Source organism: Gymnoscopelus microlampas (assembly GCF_963454915.1).
Source record: "Gymnoscopelus microlampas genome assembly, chromosome: 12".
Classification (NCBI taxonomy): Eukaryota; Metazoa; Chordata; class Actinopteri; order Myctophiformes; family Myctophidae; genus Gymnoscopelus; species Gymnoscopelus microlampas.
In genome coordinates this window covers 40,985,741-41,007,080 of record NC_139949.1, presented here as the reverse complement: position 1 = coordinate 41,007,080, position 21,340 = coordinate 40,985,741, and the positions used below count along the sequence as shown (strand labels likewise).

Sequence of the window (21,340 nt, the reverse complement as noted above, 5' to 3'; positions counted from 1 at the left end):
GTTTTACACTCCTTTACTCCTTTTGGTGGGGCATTCCACATTTTTGATGAATAGCATGAGATGAGAACGAGTTCATTCCCTTTGTTGAGCCAAATCTGGGTTGAACATGAATTTTGGAGCTGCCTCTGGTGTTATGACCGTGGACTTCATTAACATTTAGGAAGTATTTAGACAATTACAGGGGGGTCCCAATGTTGTGGTGTATCTTGAAGACCAGGCCCATAAAAAGTTGCTGTACTCTGTCCTCAACCCTAAGCCATCCAATCCTAGCAAAATGAGCAGGGGTTAGATGGGTTTTGTGATTGAGGCCAAGAAGTAGCCTTACTAGTTTGTTTTGGGATGTTTGGAGCCTTGTTTTTAAGGCCTTGGGTGTGTTGTAATACCATGAAGTGCATGCATAATCATAATAACCTTGTATGAGGGCCCTGCAAGAATCTTCAGAGTATTCTTACTGACTAGACGTCCAATCCTATACAAAAAGCGTGTTCTTTGGTCAACCTTTTTGATCACTCTTTCGGCATTTTTGTTACCGGAGAGGTTTGCCTCCAAGATGTAATTTTATTCCACTGATCTGGAAGTCCTTTTCATTGTACAGTATGTTCTATCAGTGGTGGAGAAAGTGCTCGACATGTCACATCTGCTGTTTTCACTATTTTGATATAGAGAGTTTTCCCTTCCTACAAATATAGTGAAGTAAAAAATATAATATTTGTGTTGAAATGCAGTGGAGTGGAAGTTAAGGGGTTAGATGGGTTTTGTGATTGAGGCCAAGAAGTAGCCTTACTAGTTTGTTTTGGGATGTTTGGAGCCTTGTTTTTAAGGCCTTGGAGGTGTTGTGATACCATGAAGTGCATGCATAATCATAATAACCTTGTATGAGGGCCCCTGCAAGAATCTTCAGAGTATTCTTACTGACTAGACGTCCAATCCTATACAAAAAGCGTGTTCCCTTCCTACAAATATAGTGAAGTAAAAAATATAATATTTGTGTTGAAATGCAGTGGAGTGGAAGTTATCAGTAATCAAGTATCAAGTATCAAAGTACAGATACAAAAAAAAAGTTCTTAGGTTAAGTACTCAAGTAAATGTACTTCCTTACTGTCCATCACTGTGTACCATGTAGGTCTGCTGGCTGATTTGATAGTATGTTACAGATATCTGTGAATGTGTGCAATCTCTCAAAAGCACAAGTGTACAGTATATGATATATCCCATTTTGGACACATTGTCATTTACTGTGTGATGGTTTGCCCTCTATTATTTATTAATTGTGATGACGGAGATGCTCATTTAGAAAATAAACTGCTTGACTACTTTCAGAGATGATGCTTGGGAAACATGCATTATCCCCATATCCAAATTTATATAAAACTCCTGTCCTGTGTGGTAGTCTATAGCTGAACAAACTATGCATTGCTGGCAAAGCTAGCAGTGCACAATCATAGGACCACAATGGAAACAAGTCCCCAGGACTTTTTTTTGTGTTATCCTTTTGGCCCAAGTGTTTTACTGTACTTCCATGCTGTTTGCATTTTTGACAAATGATAACCAGAATCACTTTGCCTATTCAAGGCTGGTTTATACAGCGTTTATTGTTTGGTACCAGATTCTGTGACCACAACAAAAATAACACAATTTATTGTGAAACCCCCCCCCCCCCCCCCCCACACACATCATTTCCATTGGTTCAATATTTGTTTAACCAACACACAGAGGGTGTTCAATAGCACTGATTTATGATGAACAAATGGAAAAGCTAAAAAATGGAGTTTCTGCCCGACAGCATACTTTATTGACTTACTTACACGCAGGTCACTTTAGCCTACCCCCCCCCCCCCTCTTTCTTTTGTACATATTTTTCACTTTTCATACCAGTAACCTGTAAACTGATTGTATGACATTCTGTATAGTAGCGTGTATATCTGTCTGTCTCTTATATGTCATCATGATTTGTGTGCGTGGGGATCTCATCTTAAACAAGCTTAGTGCTTAATGAGCTTTCCAGTTTAGTAGACCTTGTATTGTGAATTTGTACTTCCATGTACTGTTATGTACTGTCATGTACTGTTCTCATGTCTTACTAAATAAAGTACATCAATCAATCAATCAATCAATCAATCAGGACTCACATAGGCTACACTGTATTAATGTAGCATTAAATTGCAGACAATGCAAGCAAATTACACATAATACAACAGAAAAGCTCACTGTTTAAGGTTCCTCATTGATTGAGGAAGTGCATAGGGTTGACTCTAGCTGGATCAAACTCCAGTTTTAGAATCATATATTATATTTAGTTTATGACATATCTGAGTTAATAGTTACCTCAGTCTTCAGAGATCATTTCTAAACTAACTAAACCACTGGTTCCCAAACGTTTGAGCTCGAGACCCAAAAGAGAAATTTGTAGCAGATCTACAAGCTCGCAACGCATCGCGATGCAACACGTTGTGAGCTTGTAGATTGTCTTTTTTCACTACTTCTTAAACATTTGTTTTCTAATTTATGGAATTTCTTTGATTTTTTTATACATTTATTATTTTATGAAATCATTTCAAATTCATGAAAATGTTTTTGCATTAAAAGAGATGTATGTCTTTTTTTTAAATGCTTTGAAATAATAATTAAAAATAAAATGTAGGAAACAAAAAGCATAAAGCGATATGTATTCAATCGTGACCCATAAAAATGTGTCCGTGACCCACAAATGGGTCCCGACCCACTGTTTGGGAAACGGTGGACTAAACAGACTCCTGGTACCTCATCATCTCATCCGTCTCCACGGAGACGGACGTTTCCTCACCAATCTAGCCAATCACAGCGCGAGCCGTCCCTCCGGACCTATGGGATCGTAGACGGGTGTCGTCGTCCACGCCACTCGTATTGTGTTGCTCAGTTTACTCCGATCTACAAGCTCACTGATCGTTGCCGACGCTAAGCGTGGTGGGCTTGTAGATTGGCTGTTTTCTGGTGCGCGACACCGTCGTAAGGGGAAAATGTATAGAAATCAGGGTTTATGACGTGTAGCGAGTGCGTCACGGTGTAAAAAAGCTTGTCGTCACGCAGTGTTGCCATGTCCGCTTATTATAAGCAACTTTGGCCTGCGGGTTGCGTTTTTTGGGCTTGTTTCCTAATGTTGTTTAAACTAGTGGTTCTCAAACATGTTCAAGTCAAGTATTGGTCTGCACTCTGCAGACCCCCATCTGAAAACATTTATGCCAGGGACCCCTATACAAGATTTCATTTGCGTGGTTAAAATGTTTAAAAAATATTCCACACTTTTTTCCAAGATTTTTTTTTTTTTTAAATAGCAGAGATGCGACGCGTTGCCTTACTTCCTACAGGTGTTACTACTAATTAAGGCTCTGTTCCATTTTGTGGCATAGTGGTTGTCTTATTTTCAAGGACCCCCATAACTCTGAGAGTGTACAAATGGAACCAAATGGACCCGTAAGGGTCCATTTGGTTCCATTTGTACACTCTCAGAGTGTTTCTAGTGAGTGTTTCTAGTGAGCCAACATGCACAATATCAGCACTCTGACCAGAATGGAACAGAGCCTTCATTAGTATCATTGGTAACACCTGTGAAGGAAGTAAGAAGAGGCCCAATTTCTTTCTAATATGGCTGCTGTGCATAGAGCCTATATAGGTTTAAAGTGCTCTTGGCCGCTTCTTTTGGGCTTGTTTTCGTAGACCTAGTTGCTTATTTCTCTCACACAACCTGGCAACACCATGATAGGCGAGTAGCTACGGAGTCGGACGAAACGGCAGAACAACTGGAGGAGGAAAAAAAAGAATACAGTTCAATATCATTACGGAGGATAAAAGACCCGACATAATTTGTGTCGCGGAACCGGTTCGCCCGTCGTCGGCCCCCCCGGCTGGAGACCTAAAATAGACCCGCGGGGACGAAGGGTTTTAAAGTTGAACTGGGTTATTATTATGGCAGGAACTGCAGCTCTTTTGTGGCGAACGGACGGGAAAGGCGAGAAGAGAGGCTGTTTAGAATTAGCTCGTTAGCTGTATAGCTAACGTTATAGTAAAGGGCTCTTTAACCGTAGCGGGGGCACCGGTTTTCTCTCCTCTCTGTATCCGCTCGGCGGTGCGTGTTTCTCGGCTACGGAAGCGGTGGGTTCTCCGCCCCGTTGAATAACAGCCACCACGACCCCCGCAAGTTCCCAAAATACGTGTCCGGAATTATCATCTACCTTTTTTTTTCTTTTCTTTTTTTTATAATTTATGTTTTATTTAGCTTTTTCATTTTAAGACGGTGACAAAACTTGAATTATCTTTTTATTTTTTATTTTTTTTATTGTAATTTATATTTTATTTAGCGTTTTAATTTGAAGACAGTGACAAAACTTGAATTATCTTTTTTTTTTCCAATGATTTATATTTTTATTTAGCTTTTTCATTTGAAGACAGTGACAAAACTTGAATTGTCATTTTCCCATTGACGTCCTCCAAGAGCCCCCGGGGTCGGTCGGTCTGTCTGTCTGTCTCCACACCATCATCACCACCACCATCACCCACTGGAGACCACCGGGGTGGGGTGGAGGGGTCAGCAGCGACAGACAGAAGCATGGCAGGAAATCATCCGAGGAGGGGCACCGGTCTCATAGGGCTGATGAAGGACGCCTTCCAGCCCCACCAGCAGCCCCTCCAGCCGCATCAACCTGCCGCCGTCGACAAGAAGATGGTGGAGAAATGCTGGAAGCTCATGGACAAGGTAAACACACGTGTGTGTGTGTGTGTGTGTGTGTGTGTGTGTGTGTGTGTGTGTGTGTGTGTGTGTGTGTGTGTGTGTGTGTGTGTGTGTGTGTGTGTACGCGCGTGTTGCATGCATGAAGCCATGCATCTGTCTGTCTGCATGCAGCTGTTGATGCCACGTTAGAAAGCAGCGAAATATGTGTGTGATGATGAGTCGTTTTACACCCACGCGAGTTTGAGTCCAATGTATTGCAAATGCCTCTATCTATATATCTATCTATCTATCTGTCTATCTGCCTATATGTCTGTCAGAGAGGAACAGACATCTATCTATCTATCTATCTATCTATCTATCTATTTGCCTATATGTCTATATGTCTGTCGGAGAGGAACAGACAGAGGAAAAAAGAGGAATCTAATTCATATACACAAACATGTGGTCATTGTTGAATAGGAATATTGGAAATTCTGTTGTTGTTGTAGGTGGGATGCTGATCATGTTCATAACTATTTGCTCTGTAATATTAAGTGAGCATGGACTGGTACAGAGGCAGAGGGGTCCTGAGTGATTCGGGGATAGTCCAAGCTATGGGAAAGCTTAAAAGGAGCAGTAAACCCATTTTCAACCTTGTCTTAATATAATTGGTCCTCACTAATGCCCATAAGATGGCACAATTTCTGTCTACTCACTCTGCATCAGTGAATCTCATTGGTGGTGGGCTGTCACAGTCCGGCTGTGGACAGTTCAGAAACCTGTCTACCATTGACATCATTGATGGGAATTCAGCTAAAAAAATACAAACACAGACTTTCTCTTCCTGGTAAGTCAGCATGCTGAAATATAAGTTATTGTTCTTGCATTAATAAAAAGTAAAAGGAATGTCCACAGTCCTCTGAGACAAGAGTGAGTAGACATAAATGGTACCATCTTATAATGAGCATGAGTGAGGACCAATTAAGGAATATAAGGTTGAACATTTGTGAAGTTGTCTTGTCTTTTACCATATCATTTCCCAACTGGCACAACATTGTGCAAAACTAGTGAAAACAACAGATCTACTACCAAACTCACAACGTGTCGATGCGATACGTGAGCTTGTAGATCTGCTGTGTTCAACATTTTTGAACGTTTTAGAAATGTTGTGAAAATCCTCGCCTATAATGACATGTCCAAAATAGCGATTGATTACTAAGCGCTTATTTTATTACATTTGGATTAAATCGATTAGTTTCATTAGCTGTTGCATCTACTCACCCTAGACCAGCTGAAGCAGACTATGTTTCTTTGTCCACACAACACAAGGAGCGGGAGTGGTCTGGGAGGTGGAGCAGCCATCTGGGAACCGGAAGGTTTCCCGGCTTGGTTCCTGCTGGCATCGTGTCGAAGTGTCCTTGAGCAAAACCCCTTACTGCTCCCGTTGGTGTCTGTGGTTGCCTGTGAATGTAATTAATGCACATTGTAATTCACTTGTATGAAGTGCTATAAAAAGGCAGACCATTTACCAACTTGATCGCAGCTTTCTCCATTACAACTGAAGTCAATGGTGACTGACTGACCAGGCCTTTAGAGTTCAAATATAGAGCAGAATAAATTCACCGGGGAATTATTCTATACAGCTTGTGCAGCTTAATGCAAGTCTTCTGAAGCTAAATGAGCGCTTCCTTAGTGGAAAATACCTATATTTACATCATAAGTAGTGTAACTATTCATTTCAGCCATTGTTTTTAGAAAACAAAAAACATTCACACTTGTGAACAGGCCTCATGCGTTAACGCTCTGCTCTACGAGAATACAAAATGTCCCGCACGTTTACACTTATATGCGGAGGTTTACAGCTCTTTTAAAGAGACTGCTTACTTATCTGAAAAAATTTCAGACAAAGAATTGTCAGATTTTTATAACCAGGATATAGGCTATGGCTTCAGTCATTCAGACAGATAGACGAAGCAACAGTAATAATAGGCATAGCAACACTAATCCACAGCATGAACACGCATGGTCTGGGTTGCGCAAGTGTGAATTTTTTTTTTTAAAACAACAGCTGTTTTGGATATTTGCACTAAATGATTGTATAGCCTAAATATATTCTGCTGATGATGGTCTCAAAATGCCAGATATCAACCCGATTAATCAGCTGACCGATAATTGACTTCAAACTGACTGAATGAAGGAAAGAAAGATGGAAAACAAAATGGTACAGTGTCTCATCATATCCTTGGTCCGAGCTCTGAGATGCTTTTAGGGGAAAATATCTTGATCTCTCATATTATCCTTGGTCCGAGCTCTGAGATGCTTTTAGGGGATCTTGATCTCTAGTCATTAGACCTTAAATCACGGGTCTTCAACGTTTTTCAGACCAAGGACCCCTTAGCTGATAGAGAGATGAAGCAGGGACACCACCACTGTATAACATTGTGTAGCAGATTTAACCTTTTCCCCGATTTCATAGACGGCTTCAAAGACTTGTTGGACAGCACTATCATGTGTAAATTCATGTTTTGTTGTATTCTTCAATACTCGTAAACGTGACCCATGTATGTACACCAAATCTCTCCCGAAAATAGCAGCTTACGTTGTGAGCTTGTAGACCTGCTATTTTCGGCAAATGTTCCCCCAGAATAGGGATGCTAGCGCTCAAGTGATGAATGTAAAAAAAGAAAAAATAGTTCCTATCACACTGAGATTTGGCAGATCCCCTGCAGTAACTCTGAGGACCCCCTAGGGGTCCCAGACCCCCTGTTGAAGACCCCTGCCTTAAATCATTGTGAATCGTCTGTCTCCCATTCAGGTGGTGCGCCTTTGCCAGAACCCCAAGGTGGCACTGAAGAACAGTCCGCCCTATATCCTGGACCTGCTGCCCGACACCTATCAGCACCTGCGCACCATTCTATCGCGCTACGAGGGCAAGATGGAGATTCTTGGGGAGAATGAGTACTTTCGCGTGGTGATGGAAAACCTCACCAACAAGATCAAGCAGACCATGAGCCTCTTCAAGGAGGCAAAAGAGCGCATGTATGAGGAGAACTCCCAGCCCAGGTTGGTTTCGCTGCAAGAAAAAAGTATTCACCATAATTTGCTTTGTACACTTAGGCAGACCTGTGTCTGTCTGTCTGTCTGTGTGTCTGTGTGTCTGTGTGTCTGTCTGTCTGTCTGCTCAGGGGGGACTTTGTCAGACTGGGAAATGTTCAGAATGTTCAGACTGGGAGCCAAATCAGATTTTCCAGATTGGTTTTGAATAAGTCTAAACAACCACATGGATGTAGATTTTTGTGACTCAGATTTGAACCACATTCCTAGTTGATTTGAAATGCAATTCAAATCTGATTTCTAAAATTGTATCTAGATATATGTACGGTAGTCTGACTCCAGAGTCTGGACACTTGGACACCGAAGGCTGATTTGATGTCACTCGCTGAAAATAAAAGCAGATCGGCGATGTCTGAACACACCAATCCGATCGGATCACTTGCAAATAACGGTGTGCGCAGTCAGTCCTAAAGATCAGATTTGAGAAGCAAATCGGATTTGCCTTCAGTCTGAAGAAAGCCTTTGATATGTACTGCATATTGGGCAGGGAGGCTAACCGGTGACCTTCTGATTATTAGTGTGTAGAGAGAGGGCCTCTCTCTAACCACTAGGTTACGGCCGCCCTCAAGTATCACTATAACATATAACAGGTGTCAGACACATGCTCACAAACAAACAAATTGTTTCTGGCTGGTTAGCCATGCATGTTCCAGCAGTGAACCAGAAGGCTACAGTCACTTTCAAAATGACTGGCATCTTGGCTAAAGATGAAGTAAATGGACTGTAGACTAAGTTAATTCAGAAGGACTTCAGATCCTAAATGACCTACTGTAGTTGGAGTAAAGTGGGGAAAGGCATTACATGCCTTTCCCCACTTTACTTCAGTGATCTGATAGTAAACAAAAAATACATTTAAATTGTTTTATAAGATATGTTTTGGTTAAAACATAAAAAAAGCTCTATATTCTGATAGTAATCACTGCTACAGTGTTTGTTCAATAAGAGGGGTCTCCCCATTGATAAACTGAAAATACATTTTAAGGTGGGTTGCCATTTTCAGCCAATGAGAAGAGTGTAGGCCTACCCATTTATTAGCTTCAGTTGTATTGTGTCTGCTTATTTCTTTGTGTCATCACTTTCCTGATTGGATGAAATTGGTATACCGACCTGAAAATGCTATTTCTGTTTACTAAAGCTGCAGAGACTGGGAGTCACCTGTTACTGAACTTGTTATAGCAACGATTGATACCAGAATATATAGAGCTATTTAACACTTATTTAAAAAAAACAAATATTACTTACAGTGCACCTTTTTAATTCTCAAAGATATGGGTAACCAATGAAGAGGGATTGAGAGCAGATGTGATCTGATCCCTAATTGTAGTGTGTGTTTTCTAGTAGCAGCATTATGAACTTGTAAGTTCATAATGGACTTCTTGGGTAAGCCAGATAAAAGTGTACTACAGTGAGTCGGCTAGAAACAAAAGCGTGCCGTGGATGAGCTTTCCACTGTCTGCAATGGAGATAATATCACAGACTTGAGAGCTATTTCTGAGGTGATAATATGCTGTTTTGTAGACATTGTACTAGATCTGCCGTGCAGTGTGGCGTCTTGCGCATTACATCAAACTGAGCCCCCCTTAGCCATTTTTGATGGCTGCAAAGATACATTGATTCAGATAATTTTATTTCAAAACACGATTTATTCTGTGAAAAGACATTGTTTATAAATGAAAAGTAGTACAGGTGTTCTTGTCAAGATCAACAGTATTATTATTATTATTATTATTCACCACTGTTGCCCAGACATGAGTCAGGTGGAACTTTCAACCACACAATGACCCCAAAAACAGGAAGCACAGAAATGGTTATGTGAACACAAAATGAATGTTTTGCAATGGCCATTGCAGTCTCTAACCTAAACTCCAATAGAAAACACCTGGTCTGAAGAAACCAGATGCACACGCAGTCACACATGCCCACACGCACTAAAATGTATATGCTAGTGATTGACTACACTTTCACTCATTCATTGGTGATGGGTCATGTATATTAATTCTTATATTCACTTGTATTTATTAACCCATTGAGACCTGAAGCCGATTCTACCGAGTCTCCTAAATCTCAACAGTATTCTGAAAAACGTATGTTTCTATATCAGTGGTGCTCAATCTTTTTCATGTCAAGGACCCCCAAAATGATATGTATTTGGCCGCGGACCCCCATCAAAATATTTTGTTCCAGGGACCCCCAGAAGCAAAGATTTGAGTTAAAAATGTTCGCTTTAAAAACATATATATTCAGAAGATTTGCACACATTTTCAGGATTTTTCATGCTATTTTTGAATAGCCCAAAGTGTAAAATAATGCTTTTTAGCTCAAATCTAAAAATGACACAGTTCCAGGTCTTAATGGGTTAATAGATGTACACATTCAGTCATCCACCCATATATGCTCCAGTACACATATCTAAGACCAGTAGCTCAGGTTTTTTTTTTTTTCGTTGGCAGAAACCTCTTATCTCCATGTTCTAACCTTTTGTGTTTTTTGGTAAGTTAATGCCCTACTTGATCATACTACAGCGTCACACGAAAGCGAAGCGGCGCGCTTCGCTTCGAGCTTGCCGATCTGCTGCTTTTGTGTTATCAAACGAATCCATCACTTCCAAGCGTCTCAAATCTCTCACTAGTCAACATACCGCTTTGTAAGCCTCTTATCAAATCGCATGGAATGCTTTCTAAAAAGGGTTTAATATGGAACACAATTGTGTCCAATATATGTAGTAGGGGTCCCTGCTTCGTCTCTCAGCTAAGGGGTCCTTGGCCTGAAAAACATTGGAGACTCCTGGTTAAGGGGTCTCTTGCACAGTATGTTATACTAAGTCTGACCATGAGAGGAGTTTACTGTATAGGCTGGCTGGCCAGGATAATAGTCTTAACATATTGCACACATACTGGAGTTGACTTTTAGAGATGCTAGTTACTGACGGCCAAGTTATTTCATTTGACTTGTTTAGAAGTTTTGTGGTTACATTTTGAAGATAAGGCTTCTAAGAAATTGCTTTAGACGAGGCCTGGATTTCCGTCCTGCTCATGAAATGTTGAGTGAGATTCTACAACAGTTTTGAGATGTGTGTGTTGGAAAGCTTGATCTGCATGTGACCTGAAGTGACAAAACAGGTGTCGCTTCCCCTTTCTTGTCTCAGAAAGTGATCGCTAAGCTAAAGCATATCCTTCCTGATTGCTGATTCAGCAGAGATATTTAGGCTATATCAGCCACTTCCCGTATGCCAAGGGTCCTCATATAGCCCCTTTAACCCATTAAGACCTGGAACTGTGTCATTTTTAGATTTGAGCTAAAAAGCATTATTTTACATTTTGGCTATTCAAAAATAGCAGATCTACAAGCTCGTAGTGCGGCACCGAGTGCCGCGCTACGAGCTTGTAGATACGAGCTTGTAGCTATTTTTTTTTAATCGTGAAAATGTGTGCAAATCTTTGAATATATATATTTTTAAAGCGAACATTTTTAACTCAAATCTTTGCTTCTGGGGGGTCCCTAGAACAAGATATTTTGATGGGGGTCCGCGGCCAAATACATATAATTTTGGGGGTCCTTGACATGAAAAAGATTGAGCACCACTGATATAGAAACATACGTTTTTCAGAAAACTGTTGAGATGTAGGAGACATGTAGAATCGGCTTCAGGTCTCAATGGGTTAAATCCTGAGCCTGTAGACTGGGACCCAAAAGTCAGTTGTGATTATCACTGACAAAGCACAGCTTTTAGTAGAGAAATGAATTAGTATGCCTAGAAGAACTGGTTTCATTGCTTGAATACATGGATGCTAGGTCCATTGTTTACCTGGTATTCACTATCCTATAGTTTCAATATAGGATAGTGTATATAGGATAGTACAGAAAAGGTCCACCTGCCGCGGTTGGGAAGTTATGGTTTAAAGTTCCTGGCCTAGCTGGATCCTAGTTTACTGAGGCACTACACTGTCGCTCTGCATTTGATGTATGACGTGATTACCTTGCTTATTGTAATTCTCTCTGCTAAATGCCTAAATTCTAATGTTGAATGGGGCTCTTTCAAGGGCGGGGAAACTACTTAGATGAGAATAAGGTGTTCATCATACAAAATTAAATGAATAATACATAAATTAAAAGACTGGTGCACATGGTCACTACTGAAACATTTTGAATAAACATCCAATGGTTCAGGGCCACTGCCTATAAAAGTCAGTGTTTTGTTACAAATACTGTACTTACAATGAAGAGATTGTGTGTTAGTCGTAAAAATGTCGGAGACCGTCTGGTCTTCTCCTGTGCAACTATCGCTAAGCAAACACTCTGATGTACAAAAGTATTATTGTTCCTTGACTATATATCAAGGCATGTGTCATAAAACTGTAATGAACCCTTCCATGTTCCCATTACCCTGCTGCCTGCGATTTCCAACTTGTACATAATGTGATGATGAATGTATCGTACATCGTTCCACTTTGTGTCGGTGTGGTCATGGCTGCAGCATCAACCACTAGTGGTTCAATGTACAACTCCAGGACTGTTATTTCTTATATAGCTCAGTCAAGTCAAGCAATGTTTTTTTCTACAGTCCAGGTCACTTACATAAACATTGATGAGCAATGGTTTTGTCTTTCTCAAAAGAAGCTCTGTTAGTGAAAGCTGTCTTCCTTCTGCTGTCTTCCTTCCATCTATTCCAAACCCACATTATGTTGCTATTAAATAACCAGGTGCCAGAGAACTCCACCTACAGTTCTCGTTGAATGTGCTTGAACACAACTGGGGTTCATTTAGTAGCTTGTGTGTGTGTTTCTCTGTTGCTTGGTGTCATTGACTGCAATGTTGGCCGTGTGTTCCATAGCATTGTCCACTATTGTCCTATGTTGTTGAATGGCTCTTCCTGTTTTACCTCTAACACATTTAAATTTACATTGACATGTTGGCGGTTGAGCCCGCCCACCCGGGATTATCTCCAAGTGTAGGCAAAGCACAAGCTTTAGTTTCCTTTATAAGTAAATGCCTGATTTATATTTGGTCTCGCACTGAAAATAGCTGATCTACAAGCTTAGAATGCATGGTGAGCTTGTGCATTGCCTGTTTCCGGTGTGCAACACTGGCACGTAACCAAGAATGAATCGGTGGTTCTCAAACATTTTCATGTCAAGGATACGGAAATTCATAATATGTATTACAGTATGTACGCAGACCGCTGGACTAAAATAGACCCCCAAAAAAAAAAACAGGTAGTCAATGGGACTTGGATTGGACTAAAACCTTGCCCAAATTTGGAGTAACATCTCATAGATATGTCATTGACGACTACGTTATAGACGGGCCACATCTGAGATCCGTGGCCAGTGAGAGATCTGAGATCACAGTTTGAGATCCACATGGGAGCCACACCGTTATTATGCCCTGCCTTGTTAGAAAAAAAAACAGCTTTCTCTCTCTCTCTCTACCCCCCCTTCCTGCTCCTTTACAGGCGGAATCTGACCAAGCTGTCTCTGATCTTCAGCCACATGCTGGCAGAGCTGAAAGCCATCTTCCCCAACGGCCTGTTCCAAGGAGACAACTTCCGGATCACCAAAGCCGATGCAGCAGAGTTCTGGAGAAGGTCATTCGGGGACAAGTGAGTTTCTTTCTGCTCAACTCCTCTCCAATACACGCCCACATTGTAAAGCGCTTTGGATAAAGAAAGGAGCTATAGAAATGCAGACGTCGTATCCATGGAGCACTGTTTACACCAGTGGTTCTCAAACTATTTCATGTCAAGGACCCCCAAATTGATATGTATATGGCTGCGGACCCCCATCTGAAACATATTTTGTGCCAGGGACCCCCAGAAGCAAAGATTTGAGTTGATAGTATTTGCTTTAAAAATACAAACACATTTTCACGATTTATGAATAGCCGAAGTATATAATATGGTTATAGGGGCTAAAAAAATGTATCTGGCGACCCCCTGGTACCCCCCCCAAGGACCCTTGGACTCCACCTTGAGAACCAATGGTTTACAATGAATAGAATGAACTCGCACTAAACAGTTGAAGGTGAAATGAATCGCCTTCACCCACACCACGTATGTATACTGTACCATCACACTGTCACTGCTGAATCAGCTTGATTCCCCAGCCCTGATTACTGGTTGGGAGGGGTAATACCAGGTTATTACCAGAAGTTCTTTCAGCTGAATGGGTGTGAGCAATTAAAAGGTAAATCCACATTGAGTCACATAGGGTAGAAAAGTCCTGCAGTGCTGCTCTTGTAGACCTTGGTAGTTACGTGATAATTCTGAGACCCTAGTTAGTCCTGGAAGGGTTTTGCCTATGAGATCTACTATAATTAGCCTTCATCCCCCGGCCATGATTTTTTGATTGAATACTGTATTAGTCAGAAATGTAAACGGCACGTGGTACAGCAAGACATTAAGGCTAAAAGGATAACACAAAGAAGTTCTGGGGACTTGTTTACATTGTGGTCCTATGTATCAATTCATCAACATAGCATAGAAAATAACACAATACATGTCATCAACAAATACTATATGTCATCAACAAACACCTAATGTACAAAAGAGATGGGAAAAATACATTTACCTCCCCTTGTGGTCTCCTGGTTTTCAGGACAATTTTGAAAGAAACAGTGTTACACTTTGTTTAATGGATGATGTCAGGCTATCCCACATTTTGGTGGCAGAGTAGTAGAATGAGAATTTTCCCATGTTTGCTCTAAATTTGGGTGGTACCAGATCATGGTTGCTCGCTCTAGTATTGTGTCTGTGGGTGTCATTCACTTAGGGGAACTTTGGTCACTCCCCCTAGACCATTGGTTCTCAAAGTGGGGTCCGGGGACCCCCAGGGGTACTTGAGGGGATACCAGGGGGTCCCCAGCTAAATCATTTATAGAAACCAAATGGACCCTTACGGGTCTGTCAGAGTTAAATTAACATTGATTTTACAATATAAATTGGGGTCCCAGCGATAGAAATGCCATTAAATGGGGGTCTGTAGCCCTAATGCATGTCAAACTGAGGGGTCCTTGAAATTAAAATGGTTGAGAATCATTGCTAGAGCCGTGAAAATCTTCTCTTATGGGGGTCCCTGGCATATCTTTTCAAATGGGGGTCCGCGGGCTAATAAGTGTCAATTTGGGGGTCCTTGACATGAAAAAGTTTGAGAACCACTGCCCTAGACATGACGCCAGAATGTCGCTGAGACTTACTCCCAATCCTGTTCTTGAATCTGAGTGCCAAGCAGGGAGGTATTTTGTACCATTTGCATAGTCTTAGTTTGGTATGACTCGGCCAGGGATTGAACCCTGAGCTCCCAATCTTAGGGCAGAAACTCTGACCATAAGGTCCGCTGAGCTGGTTTATATCAAGGTAGCTGCGTTCATATGTGTTCACGTATTCAAGTGGTCTGAAATTTATCAGGAGCAGAGATTATTGGAATGAACCCATTAACACCTGGAACTGTGTCATTTTTAGATTTCAGCTAAAAGCATGATCTTACACTTTGGGCTTTTACCAGGTTAATACCAGATCTTAGCAGATCTACAAGCTCGTAGCGCGGCACTCGGTGCTGCGCTATGAGCTTGTATATCTGCTATTTTTGAAAATTCGTGAAAATGGGTGCAAATCTTTGAATATATATATTTTTAAAGCGAACATTTTTAACTCAAATCTTTGCTTCTGGGGGGTCCCTGGAACAAAATATTTTGATGGGGGTCTGTGGCCAAATACATATAATTTTGGGGGTCCTTGACATGAAAAAGATTGAGCACCACTGATATAGAAAAATACGTTTTTCAGAAAACTGTTGAGATTTAGGAGACATGTAGAATCGGCTTCAGGTCTCAATGGGTTAACTGAGATGCGTATTTAGAAAATTGAGGAAAAACAAGAAAAAGATTCATGGGTACTTGACTATACCTAATTGCGCTAAAGTGACTACAATTTCCATTGATTCAAGACCACTCACTTAGGCTTCATAGCAGATAGGATAGGCACAGTGGTTGAATGGTGAAAGAGCAAGTCACGTTGCAATGGTACAGTGTTTTGTACCTCAGTGTTATCACCGTGATCCTGTGTCCACAGCTCATGGGCTTTTTATCAATTTACAAATTTATGAAGCTTACAAGAACAGTTTCATATAGATGAGATACTTAATTTCTTCAGGACGGGCTTTAGCTAATTAGGAGCAGTTAAAGGTAGGGTAAGTGATTTTCTTTGGTTAAAATAAGTGTTAAGTACAGTAGCTCTATATTCTGATAGTACCCATTGCTATAGAATAGACTAGAGTGTTTGTTCAGTAAAAGGAGTCTCCTTGTCTCTCCAGCTCTTTATAAAACAGAAAGGATAGAGAACTCAATCAGGATATAGATTAAACAAGTGAAATTGGAAGTGATGACACTAAGAAATGAGCAGGCAAAATTGGAACGGGAACACTATAAAAATGAAGCTTAAAAATTGGTACTTTCTCCTGATTGGCCGAGATTTTGACACCTACCGGAAAATGTATTTTCTGTTTATTAAATAGCTGGGGAGACTCCTGTTACTGAACAAACACTCTATAGCAATGATTACTATCAGAATATAGTGATTTAACCTTTTAACAAAATACTTTTTGTTTTAACCAAAAAATATCACTTACCCTACCTTTTAAGTAGCTAATACTTTTTCTTGTCATCTCTGAAAAAAGACACCAAAGCTGTTAAGGAACATACTGTAGTGCAGGGGTCGCAAGTACTGTAAAAAAAAATTCTAAGCCATTAATCCTTCCAAGTCGGCCATCCACACCCATGACCCAGGACCCATTAAAATTGCATTATAAAACAAAATGTGAGATGCTAGAGGGATGGTGGGCCAGAACACAATAATTTAGGACCTGGAACATGCTATAAATCACCTTTTATAGTATATACAATGTTTGTTATTATACTATAAAAGTTAATAAATAAAGATTTGTTTGGTATAACACTGATAGAAATGCAAGTGGAATCAAAATGTTACAGGTGCATACAGAAGTGATTATATAATCATTTTTATGTATTTATTTTGATTAGTTTTTGGCTTTCTGCCTTTATTTATAGTTTTTCAGTGAAGATGTATAGCAAAGAGGGAGAGAGATACAGGGAGAGACATGCAGCAAAGGTATGTAGGGAGAGACATGCAGTAAAGGTATGTAGCCTGACAGCAGCGCTGTCAGGCTACATACACGGGCCTATGTAATCATTTCTTGAATGTGACACTTTCAGTTCATTAAAATGTTTAAAAAGAACATTTTGTCTGGAGTCAGACAGTCATACTCCCTTTTGAACAAGAGCTAGTCTTTCATGATTCAAGGTCTCTTTGTCTCCTTGGAACAGAGAAACAATGTCTTGTTTAAGGCATTGAAACACGCTTTTTCATTCAAAAGACTAAAGAGGAAAGTTGACAGTGAAAACATAACATTCCAAGAATGGAAATAGAGCTATTCATTCATCCTACGCCGTTTCATCAATTCAAAGCCATTACTGTCCATATCCTCCTAGTTCTGGCCCAGGCTGTTGCCTGTCACTGCTACAGCGAGAGGTTGAAACTTGTTGATTGAAATGAAAACTTGCCACTGCACCACGGCATACAACTGTGAACGTCAGCTGTTGTGCTCTTTTGATTGGCGAAAGACCAGCAAGGAATGGGCATTGACTAATTAAGTTCAAACATTTACCTTAAGTTGGTTGTAACGGTAAAATAATGAAATAATCTATACCTCCGTCAAAGATTATGAACTTTCACAATACGGTTTTGCTGTAACTACTGATAAAAATAACAGCGAAACCTTATTGCACAGGTTTATTAGCCTGACACAGGTCTATGGCTTGACATCTTAAAGCGGTGATTCTCAGCCTTTTTCATTAAGTCATTAAGTTGCGTTAAGTCCAAGGACCCGCCTTTGTTTTTGTTTTTATCTCTGAGACCCCAATCTACACTGTAAAATCCTCAGTGTTAATTTAACTCTGATAGTGTGTGCAAATGGACCCACCATTTGCACACACTCTCAGAGTTACGGTCCCGTAAAGGTCCATTTAGACTCCTGGTGGTCCCTGGACCCGACGTTGAGAACCACTTGCCTTGAAGCATATTGCACTACTACTGACGCCACCCAACCAGTGATGTCACTGTCACAGAAGTTTTTTTTCCATCAGCTGTCAATAGCTAAATCCCTGCGTGACATAATAAGTGATGAGGTGTCCCCTGTCTCCCCTGTAGGACCATAGTACCATGGAGGTCCTTCAGGCAGGCTCTCCACGAGTTCCACCCCATCAGCTCTGGACTGGAGGCCATGGCCCTCAAGTCCACCATCGACCTCACCTGCAACGATTACATCTCTGTGTTTGAGTTTGACATCTTCACCAGGCTCTTTCAGGTGAGGCCAAAGTTGGAGCAAACATTTTTGTAATTATTATTATTATTATACCGGTCATATAATATTAGAATGACCCGCAGCAGCAAAGGTCATAGGCCTTAATCATCAATAATTGTCAATCATTATCACTTAAGTTTGTGACTCATAGAGGAAGAGTACAAGATGTAATGTCAGGTCTTTTAACCACATTAATTAACCCACATTAACCACGTTTTCGGCAAATTTTCAAAATCTTTCAAATTCATCAAAGTCAAAGTTTTTCTTTCTAGCGAAAATAGCAGATCTGCTCTGTTGTGAGCTTGTAAATTTGACATTTTTCATTATTTCGTCATACAACAGTTTTAGTTAAGTAGTGACTGTGTGGTTACCTTACTGAGCCACATGTTACCTGGAATGCTAAGGAATGCAGAAAAGTAGGAAATCACTATCAAGTATGCTACTGGTCATTTTGAGCAGCCGGTTCGATTGTGTGTTTGTGTCTAAACAAATGTATGCTGTGACCTCTTGGTGTATTTCCCAACGTGACATTTACTCTCTCTGCCACCCATACATTCTTAGCTAAAAAAAGGGTCTAGTCGTACCACTGCGTGGGTAGTTAATTTCAGTCATGGCTACCGTTTTGTCTTTATTCCACAGGGACATGGCTCGGTCATTATTGAGGGTGTGGTGGCTGGAACTCCTCCAGAGGGTTCCCCTAGTGGGATTTAAAACCGAAATAACTTCCTTATGGTTAGCCATAGGAAGGAAATGAGCAGGGAACATATGGATTTAGTCGAAGGAATATTGTGTTTAAGCGTAGACTATTCTAGGAGAGCTAACCCCGCAGTCTCTGACAGCTAAACAAGAACAGTCAGTGATGAGTCAGACAGACGGCAGTGTGACCGCATCTCAGGTTTACTGTCCATTCATAGGGCTGCAACTATTGATTAGTCTATCGATAAATCTTTCAATTAACACATTGCCTGCCAAAGACGTTTTAAAACGACATTTAAAATACACCACTTGCCTGCCAAAGACGTTTTAAAACGTCATTAAAAAAAAAAACATTTACTGCTCCATTCACTTCCTGGTTAAAGTATTTGGGAAATCGGCTCCTGTGTTGCTGTGATGTAACTTTGGCGAGACATGCTATTTTCAACGGCCAAGCGACGCGTTTTGAGCTTGTAGCTTTTACTTGTACTTTTGCTGAATTGTTTTTGAATCCTGAAAAGTAACGGTTTTGGAAATTTGAGGTTTCCACCTGACAGAGACGATATATACCTGTGTATACATATCAATGAATCGAACCACTTAAGCCCTATTTCATACTTAAAATAGGCAATCTACAAGCGCACAATGCATCGCATTGCATGATTATCGCTATGTGTGGTCTGGAATGATTTAAAATGTGAATTTTGTGTGTGTGCAGCCATGGTCATCTCTATTAAGGAACTGGAACAGCCTGGCAGTGACACACTCGGGCTACATGGCTTTCCTCACCTACGACGAGGTCAAGGCCCGACTGCAAAGGTTCATTCATAAACCTGGCAGGTGAGAGAGAGAGACGCACACACACACGCTCACACACACACACACACACACACACACACACACACACACACACACACACACACACACACACACACACACACACACACACACACACACACACACACACACACACACACACACACACACACACAGAGTTACAGTAAACATGGACACACAGATACACGGTATAATCACAGTTGAGTTATGCATTTTTTACTCTGAGAGTATACAAATGGAATCTTACCAGTCCATTTTGGTTACATTTCTATACTCTTGGGATTAAATGAACACTGAGGATTTTATTTATTTATACATTTTTTGGGGTGCTTTTTACCCCTTTTTCTCCCCGATGTAGTCGTTTTGCCAATTGATTCCTCCTCACACACATTTGTGTGTTGTCACTGCTGTTGTATCCCACCGGGAGGACGTAGAGCCTTCGTCCTACTCCTTCTCCCCAACACCCCCTGCTGACAGGTGCCGCCCCAGACCGTAGGAGTACATGCAGTGAAATCACCCTCCCCGCCCCGGCTTCCCTCCCACGAACACGGGCCAATGTGTTAATGTAGACCCTCGTCAAAGCCGGATGCACCGCGGTGTATTCGAACCCACAACCACCGCGGTGGTGGCAGGCACTTTATCACTGTGCCTCCAGTGTCTTGGGGCTTACATGCAGTGTGTGTCCCAGAGCAACACGGTGCTAAAACGTTTATTCCCATAACAGCCAGTGTGTCTTATCTTATCGTGCTAGAAGTATCTTTGAGCAAAGCAGTGAATACCTTGCCACTCCAAGCAGTCTTGTGCTCTCTGGCTGGTGAAATATGCATGTGCATGTCCTATCGGTGGGACAAGGAAAGATATTGTTGCTGTCAGGCAGGAACCTCCTATCTCCATGTTATTTTTTTGTGTTAATGTAAGTTAATAATGCCCTACTTGATCATACTGCAGCGTCAGACAAAACCATCAAAAGTAGCAGATCCACAAGCTCGAAACGCGGCGAAAAGCAACGTGTTTTGAGCTTGTCGATCTGCTACTTTTGCTCTTTTTGAATTTGAATCTTGAAAAGTTAAAGTTTTGGACACATGAGGTTTCCACACGACAGAGACGATATCTTCTTAATTATCCACTGTGCTAGATAGATTGTTTTTGAACTTTGTGTGGAAAAGTCAGTATCCATGTATGGAAAATAGTTTTGTTTCATCTTTTTTGACAGTAATCTTCTTTCTATTCGTACATCTATCTTTTGTGTCCCCTTTAAAGCGCAGTGACACCTTGTTAGAGGGTTTGATTGTGTACTAGTTACCTTGTCATAACTAGTCCAATTGGCGAGATATCTTGCTCTGTTGCTCCATTGATTAGAAATTGATAAACCCAAAACTTGTCAAAGTCACTCTTTTAGCACATAAACAAACGCAAACAAAGTGCAAACATTTATTATTTTAAAGAACATTTTCTAAATCAACTTTAAGTTGAACAACTTAATGTTAATTTAGCAATTTGTAAACGTTGACTGGATCTGCAGATCCGGATCTTCAAATAGTAAAATGAATCAACTAGGAAGTTGACATTTTGACACAAAAAAAAACAATGCTGTGCTGTGCTAGGTATTGTTTGCGTTAATTTATGTAAAAGAGGGACT

General features: G+C 40.8%; 1 protein-coding gene across 2 annotated transcripts in view; it reads left to right on the top strand.

Moving 5' to 3' along the window:
• Positions 1-3,745: 3,745 nt before the first annotated feature.
• Positions 3,746-21,340, top strand: part of LOC311056575 (E3 ubiquitin-protein ligase CBL-like) — a 34,550-nt gene continuing 16,955 nt past the window's right edge. For both annotated transcript variants that reach the window (XM_084073292.1, XM_084073291.1), the window contains exons 1-5: positions 3,746-4,729; positions 7,500-7,747; positions 13,251-13,397; positions 18,018-18,174; positions 19,583-19,704. In XM_084073292.1, the coding sequence (XP_083929418.1) occupies positions 4,583-4,729; positions 7,500-7,747; positions 13,251-13,397; positions 18,018-18,174; positions 19,583-19,704 (821 nt within the window). In that variant the 5' untranslated portion in view covers positions 3,746-4,582. The remainder of the gene's footprint in view (positions 4,730-7,499; positions 7,748-13,250; positions 13,398-18,017; positions 18,175-19,582; positions 19,705-21,340) is intronic.